Raw genomic sequence first — 26,435 nt, 5'->3', positions numbered from 1 at the left:
TGCAAGCCATACATACTCCGCAGAGGTGCTTGCATTTATCAATCAGTTGCAGATGTTGCAGACCCTGTGGCTGGGCGCGGCTCAGCGCATGCACAGATATTAAGTGGCCGATTGCCCGGAAATTGATTTGGCAGGATTGCAGCACCTGTCACACCTCTGTGGTCAGAGGGAACTCTGCGTACCTCATATATCTCTGTCCAAGCATGAGCTGATGGTGCTCTACAATAACTTGGAAGGCTGTGACCTACTATAGGAGGTAGCAGCAATGTCTTGTCAAGAGTTGGCAGTGAGCAGGTATGATGAGTCAGCACAAAGGTGGCCTACCCCGAAGTATGACGCAATCCTTCTCTAGATCAGGGATCAGATTCTAATCAGTACATTGGATGGGGCATGGAGCTTGAAGAAAAGTGAAGTCACGCTTGTTTATTTAGCAACTTTTTAGATTTAGTGAGCATGCACCTGGCATCGCACCGTGGAGGCTTCAGATTAATACTCCATAACAACTACAAAACCCATGGTACTAGTCAAAGCAAACATCATGCCCTCCTTTAAAACGTTTCACATGTGGCTACCATGTGCTCACAGTGTGGCTCACACTCATCATGAGTGACTCATGCACCCTCTTCCTCGCGGTCTGAGCCAGATGCTGATGACGAAGAGGGGGATGGCATCATGTGGAGCGGCACAAACACGGCTGCTGTCTGCATGGGAGCCTCTCCTTCTTCCTGCTCCTCTTGTGCTTCATCACCCAGAGGATACAGCGCCCAGCCAGAGTGGTCAATCGCCACAGAGCTGACCGCACTAGAGCCCACCAGTGAAAGGCCTTTGCTGTACAGCAAACCATCCACCTGTAATCATGCAATTGGAGCAACACTCAGTATTCTCGTCAAACCATGGCAGTATTGTGAAACTTCAGAAGATTGCAGACAATGGCGAATGTTTATCGCGGACAATGCCGCCATTACTTGCTGTTTCATGGCTGCAGCATGTCCATTTGTAGACAGCTGAAAGGGACCCCACCGATACGACGCCAGAGGCATTGTGTGCCGCAGGAAGCTTCAAGACGGGGAGCGGCTGTGCAGGCAGTACACTCAAGTCTGCTTTGCTGCCGTCCCTCTCCCTGCCACTGCCCACTTCACTCCTCCCCGTTTCTGGTGCACCTTTGCTCACCCCTCTCTCACTGCCCTGCTCCCCTGCACTGCTCCCGGCCGCACTTGAACTGCTACTGCCGTCTGGGCGGCCCGGCACAGCACTCTGCGCTCCTGCCTGTGCTGCTTGGCTTGCAGGTTCTGCAGTGGGTAGCTGGCTGCCCCCGAGCGACAGCTGCTGGAGAGGAAGATTGCCAGCTGTCGCAGGGATGGCTCCACTGGACGCTGTGCTGCTCGTGCTGCAGGGCCAGCGCTTGATGGAGAGCGAGTGCTCGGAGGCCTCCTTTGGTGTAATGGCATTCACTCCCTGCACATCTGGGAGGGCATGAGTTAGCAGTGACACATTGAGCGAGGATACATGAGCGAAATTCTTGTGCTGTAGCTACCACACCCTGTGCGGACATGCCAGGCCAGGGACAAGCATCCCACCAGACTAGTAAAGTGCATGGTCGCATAAAAGCACTGCCCAAGGGTGCTGCCCCCCCTTCCAACTCAGAAGGCTGGAAAGCGTCAGGTGCCTTGTGAACAAATCACATCCGGTGAGGCAACATATTGCTGCGAGACTAGGTGCCGCGTCTTCAGATCCCTTTCGGCAAAAACATCCTGGCAAACAGGACCCTAACTATTTGGAGTGACAAACTGCTGTTGCTGCACCTGCGGCTGGTGCGGCCACCAATTGATGAGCAGCGTCGCGCGCAGGTCAGGGGCCGCGCTGCCGAGAACGCCGTGGCCGAGACCACCGTCAAATACCGCGAAAGCGCCGCGGCGCGGATATATCATGGCGCACCGCTGTGGATCATCAGGGCACGCGCGCATTTTGGCGTTGTCAAATCTCTGGTCCACCACCACTGTCGGCCCTGGTGCACAGATCCGAGTAACGGTTCAGATTGCATGCCAGGGTCAGATCAGAGAAATATAAGGTGCATGTCGGGGTTGGAGAAAATATCCAAGGGGAGTTGAGAGCACTAGAGTTGCATGTCAAGATCAGCAAGGAAGAAAAGATGTTGGAGATTACAAGCATGCTGTTGCGTGATGGTGCGACCAGATAGCAAGTAACAAGAGGCTGTGGGAATACTGGTAGGTCTAGGTGTGGGCGGGAAAGTGCAGGAAACTCCATCTGGACACAAAGGGATTATTGGTCACCTAGGCGTTTAGGGAAGGTGCTGCCAGTGAGGTACAGGATGGAGGAGAGCATCGGGTGCACCATTCGGCGGTCCTCCTTGAAGAGATGCTCGTCCTTGTCAAAGTGAAACGCTAGCCCTTTGCCTCTCTCGTACACCTGCCAGGCCACACCGTTACCATAATGGGGCACAAACTGACCATGTCGCCATCTTTGCTTAGACAGCAGCACGCTGTCAAGCAATGTAGTTGATGAATGTTGGATAGAGGCATGCCAATGTGTACAACTGCACACATATACACATACATTGGTGCGGGGCTGATATGGTTGATGATAGCGCACTTGCACCCACCACTCGGCACCAGCCCAGTCATGTGGCAGCCAATGCCGCATGACCTTCTCGTAGAGGATGCTGATAGCTGCCTCGCATGCAGTGCAAGCTTGCCCTGCCGCCTCTACATTAGCCTGGCAGTACAGAGCAGCTTTGGTGAGCACATCCTGATAGGTTATTGGCAATCTCATAGGATCTTTGATACATGTACTTCCCACTTTGGAGGTACAGACTCTTCTATTCACCCTTCTGGCACGGGCTGATCCAGATCAAGACCTCAGGATGCTGTACCTTTGGCGTCCAGAAATTGGGACAATTGGCCACAGCAGGAGCATCATTTAGGATGTCGCTCATCAATGCATTAGGAATGCAGTCTCTGTACACGCTCCCATAGGACTGCGGCCACTGTGGGGAAGGGAGCAGGCGATCTGGAGGTCTATCTGTAGTCATTTCGATACACAGACCTAAAGAAGGGAAGCTATATACCACACATGCAGCGATAAGTGGACTTCTTTGAGACTGTCCTGTGAATTTGGTTTCTGCACCATTCAGTGCACTATTTGGCTTGAACTTGCAGTCAGAAACGCCTCTGCAGAACGCTTTCTATCACATGACAACCGAAGATGCCGCGCGTTGTTGAACTTTGCGAATCTTCAGCTCCAGCAAGCCAGGTCTGCACACACGCTAGATACTCGTCCGTGTATGACACAAGGAGAACAAGCAGCCGACCAATTGCAAGCGAGGACATGTGCAGCTGTTGTGCCAGGTGGGATGTCCTGTCCTTCGATACCCCTGTTGACCGGAAGCGATAGTAGAACATTCTAGCAGGTACATTGAGGCATATGGTCTGGTATCGAGCATAACGGAAGGCAGCAAGCTTTCTTGCGTTGTCTCGCTTCCTCTCGTGGAGCCAGCAAGTCCGCAGCAACACGCACGTGCTTCCAACCCGGTAAAATTGGGTTTGAAGCTCCGTTATTTGCAGCAGAGCTTCTCTGGAACTGGTTTCTTGCACAGAAGAGTAGCAATAGCTGCAATGGTGTGTCCAGATGCCTCAGGGTGAGTTTACTGTTCCTAGACCAGTTACAACACAGGGGAAAGGGCTGTCCCACCTGTGCGACCAGTCAATCAATCACCAACGATATACACACTCCTACAAGTATATTTTGTAGCTAAGGAATGTGTGACTGCTTTTCAGACGAAACTGTATGCCTGGATTGCGAGCATTTTGTACTGAGGATTTGCTTGCTGTTCTGCAGGTGTCAGAAATGTTGATAGGGCCCACAACATCGTGTGATCGCGCGTCCTGGACATGTTACGGATTCTCAAGAAATGTAAGATCAAGGGATGCGAGCAGTACCAAGCCACTGATGTTCCGACTTGCGACCCGCGGGCTACGGAGGGCGCAGGTCAGGAGCATGTGTAACAGCATAGCAGCCCAGGCAGTGTGCGGCAAGGATCAGCACATCACCTGGCAAGAAGGAGCTGTGCGGCGAGAGGCGAAAGAGAGGGCCCTGCAGCAGCGAGGCTGCGTCATCTGGTTCACTGGTTTGAGTGGATCGGGCAAGTCGACAGTGGCGTGTACCCTGGAACATGCCCTCTTCAACCGTGGCGTTCTGACGACGCTGCTGGACGGTGACAACATCCGCCACGGCCTCAACTGCAACTTGGGCTTCTGTGAGGAGGATCGAGCAGAGAACATCAGGAGGGTGGGCGAGGTGACCAAGCTCTTCGTGGACAGCGGCCTCATAGCCCTGGCCAGCTTCATCTCCCCCTACAGTCGAGACAGGGACAACGTGCGCGCACGGCTGGGCCCCAGGGACTTCATTGAGGTGTACCTGAAGGTGCACATCCAGCCCTCTCCATTTGCGGCAAAGCAACTTCTCCAGCAGTCCTGTCCTAAATCCCCGCCCTTCTGATGTGTCTGATCCATGCCACACCGCCACAAATGAAAGCTTCTGTGTGTCTGGGCATGCGTGTATCGAATGCTTGTGCACTGTCCTGTGGGCAGTTCACTGCCAGGCTGTAGGCAGTGAGTATTCTTGCTGCAGTGCATATTCAAGGCTCGTTTACTACAAAATGTCAGGTCAATCTCACCCAGCGCCCAATGTCAGGCAAGCTTGCTGGTGCACCGGCTGCCGGGGACCGGGTATGACTATCGAGCACCGTGCCTACAGTTGTTCGGGTCTTGCTTGGATCTGGCAAGTCTATAAAGGGGCAGGAAATATGGCAGCCTCTACCTGCAGCTTCTCTGCAGACTCACCTTGCCTCTGGCAGGACACGCGTGGTATAATCAGTACCTTTATAGTGTTGATATCTATGAAATAAATACTGAATTGCTGCGCAGATTCCTCTGGAGATGTGTGAGGCGAGGGATGCAAAGGGGCTGTACAAGCTGGCGCGTGCGGGCAAGATCAAGGGTTTCACCGGCATCGACGACCCCTATGAGGCCCCTGAAAACCCGGAGATCACCCTCGAGGCCTGCAGCGCCGACGGCCGGCCGCAGTGCCCCGAGTCCATGGCGCGCACCATTCTTACCTACCTGGAGGTGCGCCAGATCCAAGTCGTGTAGCCCCACAAAGCATTGATGCATCCATCGATTTAAGAGAATGAGAATGGGCTTGCCTGCAGAAATGATCCACAGTATCTAAGCAGCGCAAGGCAAGGTCTGTGCTCTCCCAAGCAGGATCAAAGCATTGACGCATCTGTTGCAAACCGGTGCATAGCCAGCTGTGTGTGGGCAAAATGGAGGAAGGTGAAGCCGTTGTAATTGGGTGAATGCGATGACACTGGCTTGTCTTCCTGCCATTGCGGCCACCTGAAGGATCGGATTGGCCCTATTGTGCAGAGAGCACTGCGGGCAGGCTGCTCAGTTATATCTCTTGGCATTCCAGCACGCTCAAGATTTGGCCTTTAGTAATGAAGGTTACTTTGCTTCGCTTTTGAATTGCCATCTGCTCTAGTGTGTCCTGTGCTGCTGCGCAGAGCCATGGCTATTTGAGAGCGCCCATGGCGAACAATGCAGTGAGCGGCCCTGCGCGCGCGATTGCTGACTGGGCCGAGCGCAAGACGCCAGTTTTGGACTACAGCATCTAGCAGCTTCCAGTAGCTTCTGGACCACGCGTGGCTTCGTCCTGCTGTGCACTGCAGCTGCAACGATTTCAATTGTGACAATTGGCAGCTGCAGTGAGGCAGCATGGTTTTGCTGTGAGGGGTTATTTGAAAATAGGTGAGGATTTAAGCAACAGTGGCTAAGAGTGGCCTGTGATTTTCATAGCAATTATTGTGAAAGGAAAGGAGCAATATCAAGTGATGGGAATGGAGAGAGCAGCTTGGATGGGGTGGCACAGGGATGTGTACATTGATGCTGGCATGATGTTCCAGTTGCCATCTTACTGTGCAAGGTTCAAGATGCCAGCAGAACGTGTATGTTAGAGCAGCGACAGCCCTGCATTTTGCAGTGTATAGGCAGCAGAACACATTCCTGTCAATGCATGCAGTGGCTGGGTTTTGCGACATTTTGAGCCCAGAAGCGACCCGACCCCTGTTGATTTGATTAGAGACCTGCAGCACTTCAGCACTGCGCATTAAAGGGTAGTGTCAAAGAGTAAGGCAAGGAAAGGGGGTATACCAAATGCTGTTGCAGCCTGTACACATGTGGCGAGCAGGCTGGTGAAAATGTACTGTAATTTCTGCAGGCTACAAGCCAATAAGTTCTGTCTGATGGGTGCATACATTTTCTTCATGCGCACGTGGTCTTGCTGAGCCACATAGATGAGTTGTGGAAGACCTTCTACTACTCCTGATGCTTGAGATCGAACACAGCTGGTGTGAACTTGTAAGTGTCCTTGGTCCTGATTGCTGCAGCTGAAAGCTCAAGTGTTTTTAAACTTGTGGTGTCGATGGTGTCAAAGTTATCACAAAAATGCTTGGCATCAACGCCTGCACTGCAGCTGTCCCTGCTTTTGGACATGGACTCAATTATGTCTGAGCAGTGACTTCATGCTTGACCTGCTTGTCAGGTGTGCACAGCGCAGGTAAGATGCTGAGGCTTGGTAGGACACAGAGAAGTATGAAAAGTGCCACTTGACTTGTCTCTTCAATGGTTGCTTCCAAAGCTTGTGTTCCAGAGCTTAGCTAAAAGCACACTCCAGATCTAGAGTCATTGTTTCCTTGACCCACTCAACCGTGATGATCATGAATGCTGCACTTGAAAAGACATTCACTGAAGCACATATTTGAAGCAATCATGATGCACGACTTCATAGTTGCACGACACGGCTGGTCAAATTTTGGACACGCGTTTGCGAACGTTCGCGACACCGCGACACCGCGACACGCGTGTCCAGACCTGAGGACGTTAGTAACCATGCAATTGGGTGATGACTACAGGTTACTAAGGCTGACGGAACCTCAAAAAGCTGTTTCCGGACCCGACAACGCATCAAAACACATCGGAAATGTCTCTAAACACCTTTACAAGCATGTTATATGTGTTTGGGGTGTTGTTGGGTCATTTCCCGGCGTCCAAGCGGCCAAAAACGGTCAGAAACGGTCAAACGTAACCCTTACGTAACCCGGTGTCGGAGCGGTGTCGGAAATGGCCAAAATTTGGACACGCGTTTGCGAACGTTCGCGACACTCCGACACCTGACACGCGTGTCAGGTGTCGTGCAACTATGCACGACTTAACCAGCAGGTTATGTCAACATCAGCTTGAGAGGGTCAGGCTGCGCATCAGGGAACACCTGCAGATCGATGGCATTTTACTCGTTCGAGGATTGTGGCACGACCATGAAGCTGATAATTTCCTGCCTTCTCTCCTACAGATGCTCCCTAACCAAAAGCCAAGTTGGAAAAGCAAACATTTCTTTTTACGCTAGTTTGTTTGAACCGTCCATTCACAAAGCTGCAAGTTGCAGCCAGCTTGAGTCAGCGATACATGAGGTTGTAGCCAGTCGACTTCCTTCGTTCTTAACTCCTCGACAGTTGCTACGTGAACATCAAAAGCTGCCCTCCTTAGAATGCATCGAAGATTACTGGCGTTTGTAATAGTTCCCAAAATTGCTATCGTCAAGAGAAGGCTTCTGGATAATGCTCCAAGCAGCATCTTGCCTAAGCAAAGACGATGTGCCTCTTCGGGGGACTCGAGCACGGAATCGAGGCCTGATATTGATAGCAAATTCTGGGCACCAATCGACGAGGTGACATACTGCCACTGCTATCCAAGGACCCCGCTTGTTCTGCTTGGCCTTTACCTCCTATGTGCGACAGCTGTATTCACCTTTGAACTTTCAGGAGGTTCTCAAAGGAGGAGGACTCCCGCCCTGCATGGTGGCAGCGCTTTTGAGCGGAGATCTGAGAATCATAGCTTGCAAAGCCATAGACATGATGCGGGGCAAGGATTCACAGGCAAGTCACTCTTTTTGGATGTGTAGGCAAGGTCATGCATGCTCAGCCCTTGGGAATTGATGCTTGCTTGCTACACGATACACTGCATCATCTGTTTTGAACACTGTGCGGTGATTCATGTTTCCCTGCAGATCTCCAGTACAGAAATGGAGGTCCTGCAAGAACAGAAGAAGGTCCTGGAGACTCAATTGAAGATGGTGCAAACTGGTGGCATCCTTCAACGCGTCAGCATGACATGTATGCGCTCGTGTTCCCGCCTGCACATGCGCGGGATAATGGGTGCGTACATCCAGCTCAGCCTTACAAAAGATGTTCAGAACGATGCCGGGGAATGCGGCTAGGGGCAGGCCCTTCTAGAGTTGGAAGTTATGTCCGAAAATATCTTGATACACTGATCGCGACGTACGTCATGCCTACATAGTATGAATGGTGGAGAGGATGCAAGAACCGAGAAGATTGGAAAGCAGCAGCATATGTCTTGCTTGAAGTTTCTGGTCCTGAGGAACAGTAAAGCGGTAATAACAACTATCTTATCATCAGCTCCAGCAGCAGCAGTGTGCAATACGGTACGTCTTCAAGTTGACAATGGTGTGTGGCCAGTTCGGTTGGCTGAGCACAGCTCACAGCAGTGTTGCGGCTTGCAGAGCACGTTCAGGAGGCTTACAGACTCCCATATTTACCAACACAAATCAGAGAATGGAAGCAAAAGGGCAAGAGCGAGGGAGAAGTTGTGTGGGAGTATGTCCTCTTTTCAATCTATGGCCTGAGCGAATCCCTAGTCCAACATGCAAAGTGGGAGCCGGAGCGTGTTGCTGCCAGGTACATGACTTTTACAAGCCTGACCAACTGAGCTTTCGCAGAAATTGTATTGTGAACTGCGGAGTGTGGGCAAAACCTACTTGTTTCACCATATGTAATTGACATGCTGGCAGCGGCCAATGCTGTGCGCAAACTTTATGAGATTTAAATTAAGCATGGTCTGACTTGGAGCAATAGTTGGCTGTGCGCAGGTTGGACGCTATGTACTCAACGCTGTGTCATATGGACACGCCAGTTTCGGATCGATGGGATTGGGAAATAACATTGCACACTTGCCCCCTGATGCCTGACGAAGTGGATGCACTCGAGTGCATTGCAAAGACATTCAACCTCAAATACAAGAGGGTAGACCTGACGCAACAGGTATGTGGTATGCCTGATCCTCCCACGGACCTTCTTGGATCAAAGTATCCAGCCAGTTTGATGGACCTCCGTAAACAAAGCCACTTGTGGGAGATGCTGGCCAAAAGGTGTGATGTCAAATTCGAGTTTAAAGTGGTAATATGGATGCAGGCGGTTGAGGAGGCTTCAAAGCAGCAGCTGAGGCGGATGTGCAAATCACGCAAGCTGCACATCTCTGGTACCAAGAAGGATCTTGTTGCGCGCCTGATGCCCTATGCCTCAAAGACTTCCAGCTAACGGCTTTGACCTCTACGACTCTGTAAGAGCTGATGTGTTCCCTGATATGGGGTCCTCAGAGCGTCTGCACTCGGGCATTAACGCCATTAACATGAACTTAAGATCAAGGTCAAATCAGCCAAAGCAGAAGTCATTTCGTGACAGAAAACAATCTCCTCTGCTGAGGCAAGAAGCTTGCTGAACTGTAAGAGTAAGCTTAGATAAGAGTCCCGAGCTAAAACTACAGTCACACATTTTGGCAACCGCTAGATTTGCGTCAAATATCTTATAACTGTGCCAGGGTGTGCATGCAGCAATGCCTTCCACGTATTTAGTAAGAATCCATCATGCTCCAGGTCTGCAAATAAGAAAGTACCGATACATATTTGCCAATGTCAAAATTGGGGGCATGGAGCATCTCTGCACAAGCGAGCAGGCAGAGTACACCTCATCATTTTGCACTCTCTCACTTGGTGTCTACATTGACTATCGTGCATGCATTTGCATCTGCCCGTCAAAAATCAAAGCGTCTGACTACGTTTATGTGCTTGCTCGCATCCCTCAGTTTTACCACTACTCTAGCCTTTGAGGGCTGGCGCGTAGCCGGGTTGCTGGAAGTGGTGATGCCTGATCTGGTCAAAGTGGCTGCGCAAGTAAGGGGCCCATGCATCCTCGCCAGCGCGCCATGTCAGCGGGAACGTGCTGCGCTCACATGCTGGCAGGTGCCGCTCCAGCCGCTGACTCATCGCCGAACAGAAAAACAGGTTGAAGTCCAGCGCGCTCCGGTTGTAGGTGCGCCACGCCTGCGCAAATGGGGAGGTATGTTATGCAAGGCTCATGCATAAACTTCACGGCACTGATGTCTCTGGCAGAATGCACCGAAGAAGCAACTTGAGATGCCTTTGATCGTTGCTCTGCATGCTATCAAAAGGCGACTTGACCCGTGTGGTGTGAACAACTTTTGCAAGTCTCACTCCCTTGAACTGCAGGTCTGAGCAGAGTCTTGACTATCCCAGCAGGTGAGTCAGCACCTGCCAGCCAGACCACAGCTTGGATGACAGCGCGCCGTAGCCTGCCAGCCGGAGCGCCGCAGAAATGACCCAGAACTTGGCTTGAGCCGTTGCTGTGCACAATTTGAAGATGAGTGAGTCATCGGGTATGCCCACTGGCGGCCGCCGGCAGTCCATGCTCGGGTAATTCCCGAGCGTCAGCCGCACCGGCGGCGGGCTGGCCGACCAGTACCTGATCAAACACCCTTTTTCTTTGCTCATTTTCCTCAAAAACTTATCTGGACAACCAAAACACCACCCCTTCAGCCCTGCATGAAGTTCATCATGATCGTTGGCACAGTCTTTCACCTTTGAACAGATTCAGCTGGTCAGATACAATCTATCATTCACTCTCATCTAAGATCGCTGTGCAGCAAACACGAGCAGCCTGTAATTATGGCACCCACTGCAATGCTATATCTCAAGGAATTGCTGTCTTCACTGCCCAGTCCCAGTAATTAAATATAAGTTTGCCACAGACAGAAAGACAGAGAAGGGGGCCTCACCGGTAGCCCATGTTCCACCAGCCGTACAGCGTCTCAGGATTGGTGGTTGAGGAGCAGGCATGCACCACCATCGGCGCAGGCCCCTGGTTCTCTTTCTGCACAGCAGACACAGATGGACTTCAACTAAAAGTGCCCAAAGGTCTGTCCAGGTCAGTGCTGCGTCTGACAATTCTCCCTAATACCCTGTACCAGAAGAGATAAGTGTTGCAGCTATTAGCAGTTCTTACTATTTTGCGCAAACCGCCAAGTGCACGTATATTGGGGCCAGGTGCATGCAGCCGTCCTGCTCAGAGAATAATAATAATAATAAAACATTATATTATTTTTCAGCAATCTAATCTGCTGCAGAGTTGTCGTCACACCTGGGAGACAGCCGCGGCGGAGGCCAGGACGATGGATGAACAGACGTCCCCAGGGATCACGTCAAAGACCGAGGCAGCCTGCGCCAATCAAGAAGAGTTAGCCAATGTGACCGCAAGGATGTACACAATGACTAAGCTACAATGGCCCAGGATTGGTGATTCCGGCATGGTCTTGAGCATATATAGATAGCCATGCAAACTATCCGCTGCCTTCATGGGCCATGCCTATAGTCCCACCTTACCGGCACGCACTTGCACAATTGAGAGCCACCTTGCACAAGACGTCCTGATTCCAGTCATAGACAACATATTCTTTGAAGGAGGACACAGTGCAGATGCCCACCTTGTGCGATGTGAATGTAGCTATGCCCAGCGCGAATGCGAGCGCGATGGAGGTCGGCCCGGCGTTGTTGCCAAAGTAGCCGGGGTGGGGGGACCGTGCGGTGCAGCCTACGAGCGAGGGGCGCACGATGGCCACAGGGAACTCCGCCGTATGGCGCGCCGAGATCAATACCTGCACCAACGTAGACTTCAGCCACATCATTGTCATTTTCTTTTCATTTATGACTACCACACGCCTTTCCAAATCACGAGGATCAGGTGCGTCGCAGCTGCGTTCTTTGACAGCCTTTCAACCTTCTCTACTGCGGGCTTTCCTCCAGCAGCAAAGCGATAAACCAAAAGAATCCAGACACAATCATTCCAGGATTTGACAGGTCTACCTCTTGTGCCAGCACCTTCCAAGGTGTTAAACAGAAACATATCAGGCATTCTGTCATTTCATGCAGTGCAAGTTACGGGCCTTCACAGACCCTGACCCAGAAAATACAATTGCACTGAGGACAAGAAGGCAACACTGCGTGGACTGCTTATCTAAACCCCAGTAAAAGTGGGTCTGAAGAGGCACCTCAGCCATGCGCTTGGTGAAGAAGTAGGCATTCGGCATGTTGGTGGCCCTCAGACACTCTGCCACCTGAATGACGATAGCACAGTGAGCTCAATAATATGTATGCTTTGTTAATAAACTCCAAGCTCCAGACACGCTTTACTTCTAGAAGAGAGGGTGCCACATGGAGTTGGACAATGAAAATCCAACAGGAAAATAGTTTAGGATGCTGAGAGGACACCCACTGACTTATCAAATCAATCAAGCGGCTCAAGCTGAGCTGCAGGTTCGCTCTTTCTCAACCTACATGAAAGCAGACTTTGATTTTACTGGCACTCACCCGCTTCGCGGCAGCCTCGGGTGACAGCGCCATCAGCTCGGCCGCCAGCGCTTCCACATCATCCAGGGTGCCCCCCTCTGGGTCCCCCACACAACTCCAGGGGCTTGCCCCCCTCTCCTCCATCCTGAGGCTACTCTTTTCACCGCCCTCATTAGTTCTGCCCCTGTAGCTGATGCCAAGCAAATCCCGGATGCTCCAACTTGTGCCAACTCCCCACCAGCTCTGATTAAAGCCCCACCGGCTACTTCTGTTGCTGTGGCCTCCTTCACTGCTGCTCTCCGAGCCACTGCTGCTGCAGCTGCTGTCGCCGTCCATGCTGCTGCCTGCACTGCTGCCTGCAAAGCACGCAAACTTTTTTATTCTCACTACTGAACTTTTGCGTTGAGCTGAGTGCTGCACAAGTAAACAATTACACAACTCCGCCAGCGATAAACATCGCTGCATGAAAGATCCTCATATACCATTGTTGACATATCTGCAGTTAAACATGCCCTCCTGCTAACAGGCAAGATGCAATATGACACAAGCTGTTGTTGTAGGCTGCCTATATCTTGCATATGGGTGCGCCTTGCAGATTTAAGCAAGCATGCTGCAGCCCCCTGCTCTCAACCCCTGAGCTAGAACAGGGTTTTCCGAATGAAATATTCCACCTCTGGGCCGGCAGGCTGACAGGTCAAAGGGGTACAGTGTTTCTTCGACGTGGCTGCCGTGCGGCCGGTCGCAGTTGACATACGCTGTCGACAGGTGCACGAATGCACGCAGCTTCCCCGCAGCCGCCGCTAGATCCGCCACATTCCTTGTCGCCTGCACATTGTTATTTTTGTTATCACTATTATTATTACACGCATTCCCTGCCAGAGGCAAGGTGCGTCAGCAGATAGGCTGCATGTAAAGGCTGCCAATATCCTGCCCCTTTTTAAACTTGCAAGGTCCAAGCAAGACCCAATCAACCGTGGGCATGGTGCTCGGTACTTCTACCGCCCCCCACCAGCCGGGGCCCAATTTAGGTGGAATAATGACCTGCACATTGAATTTCGCACTCCACCTTTTTGGACAGTAAACTTGCCCGTGACTGCTGTTCAGCAGCGTCTGCAATGAGAAATTGGCAAGGAGCACCATAAAAGTACTGACTACTGCTCAGCATTACTGGCGCATGCCAACCGAAGAGAACGCATGTGACTTGCTGGCTGTCAAAGGCAATGCAAGAGGTGCCCAAGAGTGTATGGCAGGCAAAAATGTCCACCTGGTAGTTGTTAGCGAGCAGCGTGTGAATGTGTTCCTCGAAGCAGATGGACGCCGCGCAGTGGATCACATAATCCACCTCCCGAGCCAGCCGCCTCCTGCAAAGAAGTATCTCACTTCAGGCGAGCATTTCATACACTTACATCATCCAACTGTGTTTCTGCTGTAACGCAATCAGCAATGCATTATTCTTTCATACTGCACAGACATGCTGGCTGCATGGCTTATTGAGCAGACGATTGCACTGAGCAAATGCCATGCAACCTTTCCCTCGCACGTCAGGTTTTGCGCGCGTTCGTTCCTTCTGCGATATGTTCTTCCTGCATGGATCTGCCTATCAATGCAGCCGAATCCCATGCAAAGGGCAAGGGAAGTTTCAATGCGTTGCAGACTTCTAGCTCTCAATGCTGCCTGCTGATGTCACATAGTTGGCTGAGGTCAGCGCTCGCCTGTTTGGGCCGCTGACGCCGCAGTGCGGCAGGAGAAGGTCCCCCGGGATGACTGTCAACTTTGCAGCAGTCTCCGATGCTATGCGGCCATCTTCCTTATGCAAATGCCACATAGACCGCTCCAGCAATTTATTCAGGCGCGCCTCGGCTGTGCACCAAAATGACACTGTCACCAGTAATCCCTGTGTAGCTTCTTGTGTGTGACGCCTAAAAATTGGAAGGGTTGTGAATCAGGGAAACACAGTTTTTGGCACCAGCAAAGCTTCGAGTACGATTTAGGCATAGCAGTGCTTACTCACCAGCAACGCCTCGTTTACTTCGGATCATTACATATATTCGCTTCACGCCCGGTATTGCTCTGAGAAGCTGTTCAATCACCTGAAAGCATTCGCGCTGATGGTCAGCAGTCAGACAATCAGAAGTTGTTCATCTGATTTTATGACATATTCGCTGCTTTAGTGGACCTTGTGAGTGCACTGCACTGACTGGCAGCTGCAGGGCAGATTGCAAAAAATTTCCACCCACTGTACAACACTTAAGTATACGCTTTTTTGCTCGTTGTTAGAACAGCTTTTCTGGAGGTGATTATAATAATTTCACTGCGTTGAGGAGCGGAAGAGAAGGGGGCTCGGCATCTCACCAGGCTGCCGAGGTATCCGGTGCCACCAGTGACCAGCACTGTGGCGCCACTAAAGGCCTCCACTACAGACATTGGCTGACTGGTGCTTGCCACGGGTGAGTCTTCGGGCGAAGCCAAGCATGGAGGCAGCTGCACTTTCAATGGCTGCCCCTTCACGTGCCCAGCGCGGGCGTGCACATCCCTGGTCTGGGGATGCCTGGCCTTGCCTCTGTTTTTGAGATGCACGTCCCCGGTGCTCCGACTCGCACCTGCGATGGTATTTGATTTCATTTTACAGCACTTCTGCTGGCGCAGATATCCAATTTGCTGGAAGAAGCCATTTTATGCGTGCAACACAAGACATCGTCTGGGGTAGGTTTCATGCAAAATCTTGCACTGGATGAAAATTCGTTGACACCGATTGCTGTGACAAAGATACGGTATTGCATATCTTGTAAGGTAAGGACCCCACAATGTGCTTCAAACGTCAAACAGCTGTTATCCTGAGCACGGTACAGCAAAACAGTACGTCTGTGCTTGGCATCTGATGGTGTCGTTACGCTCACCAGCACAATCGTGGGATCTTTCCATGCAATAGGAAGATATCACGTCGTGCGCATCGCGCCTGTGCGCTCCCGTCGGAATCACAGAACAGAGTTCGTTGCCTGAGATCGCACGACCGACCTTCGCATTTCGAGCCCAGCAGCTAATGTACCTCTGTTAATATCCTATGTTTTTGCCAGTCAAAAGCTAGAAAGCCGCCCTTGCCAGCAACTTTTCGGTCGGGAAGATGCACAACACAGTCGACATTCATCGCTAGGAAAGTTCAGACTCAGGGCTGCCAGATTTGGCTGGTGCACACCTGGCAACTTCCCCCCAGCGCGAACCTTCCGGCACCTGCTTGCTTTCGAGCGTTGTGAACATTCACTGTCATTCTTATTTATATCAAGAGGAGCATCGTGGACCCCCCATCGGCCGAGACATCAGCCATGATGGTGATCGCACTTCTACATTTGTGCATCTTGCACTACCATTGTAGTTTGCGATCGCTTGATAGAGAAGTCACAAGCAGAAACAGTCTTTATTGCAGGCACCTTGTCAAGAAGAGTAAACTAAGTGTTGTGCAATTCACGAGTTATAGTTTGTCACTGCCCTTGCCCCATTGTTCATGACTGTGCAAACCGAATTTGGGAAGTTTCTTTGCATAAGAACAATTTGGCTATTTCACAGGGCTTACAACAAGTCAGGACTGAATCGAAACGCAACGTCAAGCCTATCCCAGACGGTGCAGCACCTAGCTCCCTTGCAGTCATCCCTGCAGAGTTCCAGTGCTTCTGATTTGACTCAACACTTGCAGTATATCTCAAGTAGAATACGATTGATCTTCCTCAACATTAAGTGGACTGATTGCAGATGCGGAGCTGGCATTAGTGGCATACAGTCTAGGGATTGCAGCAGGGGCGTGGGCTTGGTCAAAGTATGTCTACAGAGACCAGAAAGCGCACTCTGAATTTTGGAGCGGCGCATTTGCTGGCCTGGCAGGCGTCGGCCAGGGAGCCATCCTAAACAGAATTGCTCAGGAACTGCGGAAACAACTGGTGAGGCTTTCCCCTCAAGCAATTGCAACGTCCAAAGGGTCGTATGCATGCATGCGCATGCGTAGCTGTCGCACCACATGTTGGCTTAGGTAATAAAAGTATTATCTTCAACCTTTGTTACATCTGCAATTGGTCTACCATCAAGAGCGGCAGTTCTGTGTGCTGCAGATGACAGCGGGCATAAATATGCATGGATAGACCGCCTTGGCAGCGCTGTGTACCTAGTATAAAATACAAAAATATAAGGACGCCATGACACTGACAGGTGGTGTTGGCTTTGAGCTGCGTGTCTGGGTCCTCGGCTCTTATCAGCATGGGGCTGTACTTTATTGATTTTGTATCAATCGCCAAAAATGGAACTTATGTGGATCATCCACATGATGGTCTCCAAACGCTGCGAAAACTCCCACTACCACGCCCAAATTTGCAATCGCTTGTGCTGCTTTTGAACGAGAATTATTGAAATGGGTTTCTTTGAAGTACTGCAATGTTCTGATTTATGGGGTTTTTGGCTCTGGTGCCTATTCCTGCCAGAAGTACCAATTTTGTTTACGCCAGGACTGCAAGCGTTTTCAGAGCCAGAGGCAGTATACCGGTATTTGCCTGAGGTGACTGAGGGAGAGCTCAGTGACAGGGAAGCTGCTTACAAGCAGTTCACAGCTTCATTACGCTTTTGAACCTGCTATACAAAGAGGGTTATATGTGACACTGTATGGGAATGTTGCTCTTTCACCAGCATAGCATCAGATTCATATGTGGCTAAGCACATGTGTAGGCCCAATCCTTGAGGTGCTGCCATGGTTCCGGAGAAGTACATGTATGTGTAAGTACATTTGAAGTGAGACCTCCCCCCTAATGCTGATTCCGTAACCGAGCCTTTCACAGTGAGTTACAAACATCCTCAGTAAAATAATTTATGGCAACTACCATGCATGCCAGCATGCACAATGAGGACTCTCAAAGGTCCTAAACAAAGCGCACTCAGCAGCCAAACAACAGTTTTTAGATACCACTGCATATTACAATGTCTGCCAGTACATGAACAGTGAATCTAAGAAGCTCTTAGGCAGCCAAGCTGATGGCAAGCGATCCAATGTTGCATTGATAGTACTCAGTGAAGGAAAGACAAAGCTCACCAAGGGACATTAAGGCATTTCACAGGCGAAATGCTCACCAATTCAAAAGGAGTTCACTTCATAATTTCAAGTGTTCAAAAGTTCATCTCAAGATTCTGAACCAGCAGTTCCATTGCAGTTTGTACCTGTACATTCTGTGTCAGGCATCCGCCGTTGCATACTATTTCTGACTGCATTGCGGCGCAGTGAGGAATAATGACTTCAAAGTGTGCTCCAGCGTATCAGCTTCTGGCCAGCTTCTCAGCAAACTCCACAACTGCGGCCTTGGGCACGCCGGTCTGGATATCGTGTGAAGGAAATGCGGTTTTGAAATCGAGCCGCGCAAGTGCTCGCCAGTCCAGCGCATGCTGCGTCCAGTTATGGGAGCTGCCTGCGACGCCACAAAGACCACCTGTGAGATTGCCTTGCACCTGCCTTCCTTTGGTCTCAGGTGCAAGCATCCTCTCCATTAGAAACTTTCTCAAAACAGATCAGCTATACACCTCTGTCAAACTGGATGGGCCCCTTCACATGCAACTTGCAGAGATAGGAAGTAATCGAGAAGATTATGAGATCCAGTGTGACCTCAGGTGCAGCGGATGCAAACGAACAGCTGGGTGTCCTTGCTACAATATGCATATGCCTGCTTGGGCAGCACCGATTTTGAGAGAGAAAATGATGAGGAAGTGTGTGCAAAAGGAGACAGGGCTGTACTGAGCACCTGGAGGAGGGAATCCCAGAGCAGCAGGGACAGGTTTTCCAAAGAGGCTGATGCCGCCCAAATTGGTGATGACATCAGCGGGCAGGAGGCTGGATGACGGCCGGTGCAGGAGGGCAATCTGGCCTGGGGAATGGCCTGGCACAAGCACATACTCCAGTAGCCCTCTGGGCGGCACCCATTCTGGCGTTTTCCCCGCTGGCCCCTTTGCATCTGCCACATCCCCACTCTCGCCTGCGCCATGCGCACCAAGGCAAGGTTGATGCTTGGTATTTTGAATATACTATATGCTCAGTCAAATTCTCTCGTGGCTATACTGAAACGCGCGGGCCAAAGCAGCTGGATAGTCCGACCGTTGTGCTTCTGGGCGTGCTGTCCTTGCAGCCGATTTGCCTGGCCACATTTCAAGGGCAACAATACAAGGCAGTGCATGGACAATGCAAGGCGGTGCATGGATCACATGCAGCTCGTTTGTTAGCTGTTGACATGTGTTGATCAAGGGGGCAATGGCTGAACATGTGCTTGCCTGACAGAAAGAGCAGACGCTCCTTTGGCAGGTGCAGGTTGGTGTCAGGGAGGAGGCGGCGAAGGACGGCATATGACCAGTTGTCGGTGGGCACCTTCCAATAGCTGGCACCGCCGCCAGCATAGGGCGCCTCCAGGATGTGCATTGCCACCTGAGCCGTGGGGAAGGCTTCAAGCAGCGCTGGCAGAGTTCCCACATGGTCCTGGTGCCCATGGGTGACTGCAGCAAAAGATGTTGGAGCTTCAGACATTGTGTGGGTGCATTTGATCGGTAATAATACAATGGGGATCTCGTGACGTACGCGACTGAGCCGTTGACATGCCTGAGGATTTCCTGAACGATTTACGACACTGGATCACAGATTTCGCAGCAGACAATGGGTTTAGAAATCTAACATTAATTGAAGAGGGACTCACGAAGGATCATGCGTAATTTCCCGTGCTCGGTGGCAGCCCTAACGCTTCTTATGATGAGGTCTGTGTAGTTCGTCCCTGGGACTCCGGTATCAACCAGGATGAAGTCCTTGCCACTCTTGATCAAGAACACAGAGATGTGCACTTCCAGATACTTTTTCACTAATTCCCACGTCCTACCGAGGCGGTAAAGGTCCGGGGCAATCTCGTCAAAACTGGTGTTCTGGGTGCCCTGTGGGACATGTTTCTCATCGGCAGATTGGAGTAGTCCATACAAAAGAAATCCGAAAATTGCAATTGCCACGCTCAGGATGGTCAGGATCTTCCCGTTCATATTGTCAAGACCAAACAACGAGATCTGATGTATCCAAGAAACAGGGTTGGGCCTTCACTCACACGGCAATTGTCAATTACGGATCGCCCAGGCTTCCGACATTAATTGAGCAACACTGCTGGGCCTAGAACTGCGGCGATGTGAGGTGGACGTCCAGAGAGTCGCACGTGCAAGCACGGCACACATGTGATCTCAAGAGTTCATACCCGCTTCACGGAAGCTTCCACTTTGGACCTGGATCAGATTTGCCACAAACCATGATCAACTGATGTCCAGAAAATGCAAAAGCGATGATGGATTGGGCATAGGCAATGAGTAGCTGCAGGCCTTGTGTCTTTATCAGCTGGATGCAGCTGCGCAGACTGGGCATGCCTGGACTCTCGAGAGCTCGACCCGAGCTCTCGGAGAGCAGCTCCGCGGCTCTGCACCTGTCATCACGTGCACCTTTGCGCATGCGCATAGCAGGGTGATGCTATTGGCACAAAAAGCTCTGGCATCAAAGACCACACCCATGAATTTACACAGTCACCAGGCGTACAGGTAGCGAACAACAGATATCAACTTCACCTACTTCTTCTAGTAAGCATGTATATGCCATGGAGGCAGCTGCAGGCTGTTCCCTCCTTCTCAAGGAGACCTGTTCAGAGTGTTTGGATTCCCGTTCTGCATTCTGCTTCAGCAATGAAACTAAGGCCTATACACGAGGAAACTGACTCAGCTCCGAACCTATTGAGACAGATCTGACGAGCTACAGCAAGCCGCAAGAATGCGCAGCGGCTCAGTGGGGATGCGCAAACATACCATGGGCGCTGCAAAGTCTACAGCGGACGGTTTGGGATGACCTGCAGAAATCTCTATAGCTCCTCTGAAACAAACCTCCTTTGAGGCTGAGAAAAGCTGCAAACTGAGAGGAAACTAGTCTACAACAGGCCCGAAGGTTACCCCAAGCCATACAGATCTGTTCCTAGTGAATCCCTTTTTCTACTGGACTTCCATCTAGGATATTACTTCTGACCGCATATAAGCACCCAGAAATGGCAGCATCAGGCCGTCCTTACTTCACAAAATTTCAGGAGATCAAAGTTGCAGGGCTAGCAAGCTTCTTCGCAAACGTCACAATCGCGGCCTTGGGCACGCCAGTCCCCACATCGTGGGAGGGGTATGCCGTGGCAAAATCGAGCTCTGCAAGCGCTCGCCAGTCCGACGCCTCCTGCGTCAAGTTGTACGTGCTGCCTGCAAACCAATAGTAGCCCAGTTAGATCAGCCAGATGTTAGGCGGATGCCACGTGCAGGATCCCCGATGCCCAAAGCAACCTGGAAATCAGGGACCAAGCAGAACGTTCCCACAACAGATATGCAGAAGACCGAGGCAATTTTGATTTCCTTGTGCAGTACCAAAGGGAAAGATCCCAATGTTGTGAATGATATCAGGAACAACATTGTGATGCTGATATCATTCACAACCTGGTGCAGCAGCTACTTCAGGGGACACAGATATCTGAAGAGATGAGCCAGGTGCACCTGCAGGAGGCAGTCCGAGCTTTGGAGGGGTATGTAATCCGAAGTAGCCACCGCCACCGATATTCACGATGACATCAGCGGGCAGGAGGCTGGAGGAGGGCCGGTGCAGGAACGCCACGTGACCAGGGGAATGGCCTGGAACGTGCACATACTCCAGCAGACCCGCAGGCGGCACCCACGCTGGCGCCTGTCCCGCCGCCCCCTTTGCCTCTGACACATCTCCACGCTCGCCTGCGCCGCATGCACAAAAAATACATTTATGCATGGTTGGAATACAGTGGCTTATAGGTATCAACAATGAACATTCACAACAGCAGCGTTGTTTGTTGCTTGACCTAAATTTTCAGCAACACAAAGCATGCAAGACCCTCCTCTGCTGCTATGTTGGCATATTGAATTCGTCTTGGTCATGGCAACCACCGAGATTTTCAGGCCACATCGACTTTTTGGACCTACAAAGAAAGCTGGTGAGCTCTAGGCGCGTCCTGTCTTCTTTCAGGGCACTGAATGCACCGCGCCTTCGTCTGTGCTGCTCTGTGGTCTAATTGATATACAGGAGCAAAATAACATGGCAGAAAGACATGCCTGACAGGAACAGCAGGCGGTGCACCGGCAGATGCAGGTGGGTGTCAGGGGCAAGGCGGTGCATGATGGTGTATGCCCAGTTGTCGGCAGGCACCGCTGCATAGCTGACGCCGCCGACAGCATAGGGCGCCTCCAAGATGTGCATCGCCACCTGAGCCTGAGGGAAGGCTTCAAGCAGCGCTGGCAGGCTGCCCACATGGTCCATGTGTCCGTGGGTCACTGCAGCAGAACATGTTGCTCCGTTTACCGGACGGCGTATCATTGCATGTCATGATTGAATGGTGTTGGCCCGAATGCAGCTGCCCATTTGCGAGAAGATCTCACTGCACTGGACAACCGATGCCTGATCTGCAGTACTTAAATGAGACAATCACAGTAATAAACGATTCATCCCTACAAGTAGAAGTGATGGAATGGGAAAAACAGACACTTACGAAGAATTATACGCAAATTCCCATTCTTGGTGGCAGCCCTGACGCCTTCCACAAGCAGGTCTGTGTAGTTTGTGTTTGGGACTCCGGCGTCGACCAGAATGTAGTCTTTGCCGCTTCTTATCAGAAATACCGAGATGTGAATCTCCAAAATCTTTTGGAGCACTGTCCATGTCCTACCGAGTCGGTAAAGGTCAGGTGCAACCTCATCAAAGCCAGTATTTTGGGTGCCCTGTGGTACATAGCTCGGATCAACAGCTTGCAGTCTGGAGTACAGGGCAACCCCCAGGAGTGCAATAAGGATGCTTGCAAGTGTGAGAAGCTTCCACTGCATGTTGTGGCCCCTAGTTAAGTTCGAGCATCAAGTGATGGTAAATTCTGATGGGGGCTTGGATGGATCTCCACTTCTCAGCACCCAGTATACAGCTAGCAACAAATCCACAGGAGCAAGAATTGTGTCAGTGCCTGCGCCAAAGCTTCAGCAGCGTGGAGAAGAAGGCCCGATCGTATCACGTGCGAGCAGGTTTTTTACACGTGCCAAGCAATAACGTGATGCAGATGTTTTCTCTGGTCGTGGCAGTTTCCATCATTTTGGGCGCTCCGACACTCTTCATTGCGCCAATTTGCTGACCCAGCAGATAGAATCTTCATAAAAAGGATCTTTAAGGCCCTGAGAGGAAGACCTTGCTTGTAAATTGCGCTTAAGCTCGTTAGATATTACTTTTGCCTCGTCAACGTTTTGAGGCGGTAGAAGTCATGCAGACCGGGTCTGTCCTCACCCAAGGCGGTCCCACGCACTACCGGCAGCATCACAGCCGGCACCATAGGGCGGCCCCTGCTCAAGTTGGGCCATCTCCCTCTGGAAGGTTGCACTTCGGGAATCTCCAGCATCAGGAGAGCACCGCGACCAGCATCAGCGTGGACTTTCGTTTGACAACCGCAGAGAGGCCTGTTGCGTATCGCAATGGCCTGGAGCACGCGTACACAGCTGGAATCGGTGGGCCCCACAACAGAAGGTCAGTGAACTCAGTAATAAGCAGCTTGGCAGCGTTGCCCGCCAGCCTGCCAATGCCCACGGGAGAGGACAGCGAGCGTGTAGTTTTGAAGCCACTGCCGCGGGCCGTCGAGAATGTCGCGGACGATCCCAGCTTGCACAATCCTCTCGCGCGACAGGAACGTTTGAGCACAGGCTGGTTCGGGGTAAGCACACTCCAGTCAATTTGGCCTGGAGAAGCTTGGGCATCACAGGGTATACTGTCACATGAAGATACTGCCGCGTGGGTTGATTGCGGATGCGTGCATGTCAAAACAAGCAGAAAGTCAGCAATATTGGACAAGAAGCTGTGTCAGCATCTGCACAACTTGACCGTTCCTGTGCGCGGCAAATCCCGCTTATTTGGCCTAGCATGTCGTTCAAATGGAGCTACCTATGTGATTGTTCCTACTTGTCATTCCCTTCCTCAGTCTCTGTAGTTTTTTGGGTGATCTTTTTCTGTGTTGTTGAAGTATCGCCTGATCACTTTGTGTGTCTGAACAGGTGGTGGTTGAATTCGATGGCGTTGTTGTGGAGGACACTTCGGACCTGCACATCAAAGCTTGGCTGCAGCTAGCAGATGAGGAGGGCAAGTCGAGGCCCTTGCAGTTCGCACTGAAGCGTGCAGATGGTATGAAGAACGAGCAGGTCCGTCCTTCCTGCCAGCCCCACATGCCTCTCATCATCGTCCCTGCATTTTCAGGAGCCAGTCCGAAGGCTTCTCAGTTGGCTTCTTACAATCTTCAGCACAATGTGTGTGCGCAAGCAACCGCATCCCTCTTCAGCAACTGCAGCGCGTGCTTGCTCATACCTTGTCCTGTTGGCGCATCTTGCAGCTGTTCTACTGCATGAATTGTGCTACATGTCGCATTTGGACATGCACCACCTGTCTTGAGCTTCTGATGCTCTCGCTTGTGACATGTCCTTCCTTTCACTGCGCAGGTGGTGCAGGAGGTGTTCTGCTGGTCGCGCGCACCGATGGAGGTGCGGCGGCTGTGCGCTCGCAAGGAGGAGCTGTACGCTGCGCTGGCCGGCAACCACAAGCCGCCTGTTGTGCCCGGCGTGCCCCTCTTCCTGGAAACCCTCGTCAAGCACAATGTGAGCCTCCTCCCGTATGTGCCATGGCCTTGTATGCCAAGGCATTCTCAGTATGTATCTGACCATTTTTGAGTCTGAAGAGAGACGAGCAGCAAGGCTTGACTGCTTCTTGTGCTCACAGAGCTGCTGCTGAAAAGTTGAACAAGACGACTTGGGGACTGGTACAGCACTGTGAGGAGATTTGTGCCCGATGTCAAGATGCGATTTGAGACTCCAGTGGCAGAACTTTGTTGAAACAAAGGTGATGGAGCATTTGATGCCTACGATGGATGGTTGACAGGTGCCGGCGGGAGTGGTGTCATCGGCACCGGAGGCGCGCATGCAATCGGCGCTGGCCGCCACCGGGCTTAAACACGCGTTCCAGACCGTGGTGACAGGCGATGACGTGTACCGGGGGCGCCCGGATCCGGAGGCGTACCTCTTCGCCGCGCAGCAGCTGGGCCGCCCCACTGTTCGCTGCGTTGTGGTCGGCAATTCTAACCAGGTGCAGAAGCTAAACCAATGTCCTGCGTTCTGCTATGCCTATTGCTATTGCCAATGCCTATTTTCAATGGCAGCTTTTCTGTGAAGGACTGCTTATGTCTTTTGCTCGAGTCTGCCTCAAGTTGCCCACTTGGCGGCATGCAGCAGTCCCCAAAGGATGGTTATGATCTTGCCTTTGACAATCGTGCTCTAAAATACACGATGGCACCGCTGGGAGTAACCCAACTGATGGCTGGCATTTTGGCCTATCTGGAAGCCGGTACAATATTAATTGTCAGGTTTGCTAAAAGCACTCAATAGATGGCACCTTTTTGTGGCTGTTGAGGAGGCTGTAAACGCCTTGTCAGAGCTTGAAGGTGAACTGTGCGCGTGCTGCCTGCAGAGCGTGGAGGCGGCCCGGGAGTGCGGCATGCGCGCGGTGGTGGTGGCGGGGCGCAAGCCGCTGTACGAGCTGGGAGCAGCCGACCTGGTGGTGCGCGGGCTGGATGAGCTGTCCTTCATCAACCTGAAGCAGCTCTTCAGCGACGAGGAGAGCGTCGAGGCCCAGGTGCGCACTCATAGTGCAGCCCTCACCTCTAATCCGGCTTGCTCTGCAGGAAAGCAAGTCACTCTTTGTTTTGCAGGATGTTGACTCAATCTGAGTCTCTCGGGGTGGGTTGTCAACTTGTGTAGTCTTTCCTGAACAAGAGCTTAGGGGACGCAGACGTGAATTCCAATCTGTTGTACTTTGTAATGTCCTAGTTGTATGTCTCTTGGGCATGGATGTTGTCCTGACTAGTCTTCTCAAGAGGAAGTTGTGCTGAAAGAGAGTGTGGTGGGTTTTTCGCAGAGTGATGAGCCAGAATTGGAGCCTGAGCTGGAAGAGGAGCCGGCAATCTCACGTCCCACCATGACCATGGACTACTGGCCGCAGTGACACCGTCAAAGGTGCTGAGATGCAGAAGCTTTGCCTGGCTGAGAGGGCAGAGTGCAGCGCACAGGTCGGTCAGCCAATCTGCAATGGTTGTCATTGCTATTAGTATAGCATAGCCTTGTAAGGATATACGGAGAAGAGCAGGTCGCTGCCCTGAAGGTGTCCTGTCCAGCTGCCTGTTGCCAAGAGGCATGCGCTTGTGATTGAGTGGAAGATTTGATGCAACAGTGTTATAGTTGATCGCGGAAATGAGTGTTTGACGCAACTAGGGATTTGGTAGTGCCGGACCATTCTTACCCGTGCGCGAGGCGGGCGGTGCTCGGACGAATACAAATGATTAAAGGCTTGGGGGCTACTCTTGTACCATGATGGGGTCTGCTCAGCGCCCTTGCCACTCTGTACTAATGCCCCCTTGTAGAGTATGGAGTCCAGGTTGCAGACTTTGCTTACTTTGGCCAGGTCGGGGTTGCAGCCTCGGAAATTATCCAGCCTGCATTAGGATTTAGATAGCATTGGTGAGCACATGTGTAAAACAGAAAGCGCGAGCGCTAAGGGAGGGAATTAATAGCGCAGGTCAGGGACTTTTATATCTTTTTGTACTAAAGAGGATTTGCGAAAGACCTGAGGTTCTGGGAAGCAAATGCCTTCATTTTCAAAGCTGCCATTTTTATGTCGAGAGCGCTAGGGCCCAGGCTTTTCAGGGTGACTTTCTTGTGCCCTCATTTGCAGAATAAGTGTGCAAGTGCACAGTGTAATACAGTCACTGTAT

At 51.6% G+C, this 26,435-nt stretch overlaps 7 protein-coding genes across 7 annotated transcripts; 3 read left to right on the top strand and 4 right to left on the bottom strand.

Moving 5' to 3' along the window:
- Nucleotides 1–429: 429 nt before the first annotated feature.
- COCSUDRAFT_64407 (hypothetical protein) lies at nt 430–3,119 on the bottom strand. The gene is made up of 6 exons (XM_005650742.1): nt 2,891–3,119; nt 2,611–2,733; nt 2,292–2,427; nt 1,803–2,005; nt 1,171–1,455; nt 430–848 (listed from the first exon to the last, which is right to left on the bottom strand). Exons 1-6 carry the CDS (start codon nt 3,047–3,049, stop codon nt 612–614), a joined length of 1,143 nt encoding a protein of 380 aa, XP_005650799.1. The 5' UTR covers nt 3,050–3,119; the 3' UTR covers nt 430–611.
- A 510-nt stretch (nt 3,120–3,629) lies between these two features.
- Nucleotides 3,630–6,878, top strand: COCSUDRAFT_32119 (hypothetical protein). Its single transcript, XM_005650741.1, has 4 exons — nt 3,630–3,655; nt 3,856–4,440; nt 4,944–5,144; nt 5,582–6,878. Exons 2-4 carry the CDS (start codon nt 4,015–4,017, stop codon nt 5,690–5,692), a joined length of 738 nt encoding a protein of 245 aa, XP_005650798.1. The 5' UTR covers nt 3,630–3,655; nt 3,856–4,014; the 3' UTR covers nt 5,693–6,878.
- Nucleotides 6,879–9,392: 2,514 nt separating this feature from the next.
- Nucleotides 9,393–14,991, bottom strand: COCSUDRAFT_46011 (hypothetical protein; the record flags this gene model as incomplete). The annotated part of the gene is made up of 13 exons (XM_005650740.1): nt 9,393–10,248; nt 10,477–10,687; nt 11,001–11,095; nt 11,363–11,440; nt 11,706–11,876; nt 12,270–12,335; nt 12,589–12,712; nt 12,827–12,923; nt 13,239–13,392; nt 13,832–13,909; nt 14,255–14,427; nt 14,579–14,657; nt 14,920–14,991. 13 exons carry the CDS (start codon nt 14,989–14,991, stop codon nt 10,024–10,026), a joined length of 1,623 nt encoding a protein of 540 aa, XP_005650797.1. The 3' UTR covers nt 9,393–10,023.
- An 856-nt stretch (nt 14,992–15,847) lies between these two features.
- COCSUDRAFT_32118 (hypothetical protein) lies at nt 15,848–17,337 on the top strand. Its single transcript, XM_005650739.1, has 4 exons — nt 15,848–15,893; nt 16,129–16,183; nt 16,312–16,496; nt 16,650–17,337. The coding sequence occupies exons 1-4, from the start codon at nt 15,888–15,890 to the stop codon at nt 16,692–16,694; spliced, it is 291 nt and encodes a 96-aa protein (XP_005650796.1). The 5' UTR covers nt 15,848–15,887; the 3' UTR covers nt 16,695–17,337.
- Nucleotides 17,338–17,853: 516 nt separating this feature from the next.
- COCSUDRAFT_58792 (hypothetical protein) lies at nt 17,854–19,105 on the bottom strand (the record flags this gene model as incomplete). The annotated part of the gene is made up of 3 exons (XM_005650738.1): nt 17,854–18,002; nt 18,333–18,563; nt 18,874–19,105. 3 exons carry the CDS (start codon nt 19,103–19,105, stop codon nt 17,854–17,856), a joined length of 612 nt encoding a protein of 203 aa, XP_005650795.1.
- Nucleotides 19,106–20,671: 1,566 nt separating this feature from the next.
- Nucleotides 20,672–21,913, bottom strand: COCSUDRAFT_58791 (hypothetical protein; the record flags this gene model as incomplete). The annotated part of the gene is made up of 4 exons (XM_005650737.1): nt 20,672–20,835; nt 21,124–21,354; nt 21,580–21,626; nt 21,714–21,913. 4 exons carry the CDS (start codon nt 21,911–21,913, stop codon nt 20,672–20,674), a joined length of 642 nt encoding a protein of 213 aa, XP_005650794.1.
- Nucleotides 21,914–23,207: 1,294 nt separating this feature from the next.
- On the top strand, nt 23,208–26,433 carry COCSUDRAFT_26921 (HAD-like protein; the record flags this gene model as incomplete). The annotated part of the gene is made up of 6 exons (XM_005650736.1): nt 23,208–23,339; nt 23,677–23,820; nt 24,115–24,270; nt 24,551–24,754; nt 25,136–25,300; nt 25,583–26,433. 6 exons carry the CDS (start codon nt 23,208–23,210, stop codon nt 25,667–25,669), a joined length of 888 nt encoding a protein of 295 aa, XP_005650793.1. The 3' UTR covers nt 25,670–26,433.
- Nucleotides 26,434–26,435: the final 2 nt, after the last annotated feature.

The sequence above is a fragment of the Coccomyxa subellipsoidea genome (assembly GCF_000258705.1).
Source record: "Coccomyxa subellipsoidea C-169, whole genome shotgun sequence".
Taxonomy (NCBI): Eukaryota; Viridiplantae; Chlorophyta; class Trebouxiophyceae; family Coccomyxaceae; genus Coccomyxa; species Coccomyxa subellipsoidea.
The sequence above is the reverse complement of the archived record's forward strand: the minus strand, read 5'-3'. Positions and strand labels throughout refer to the sequence as shown.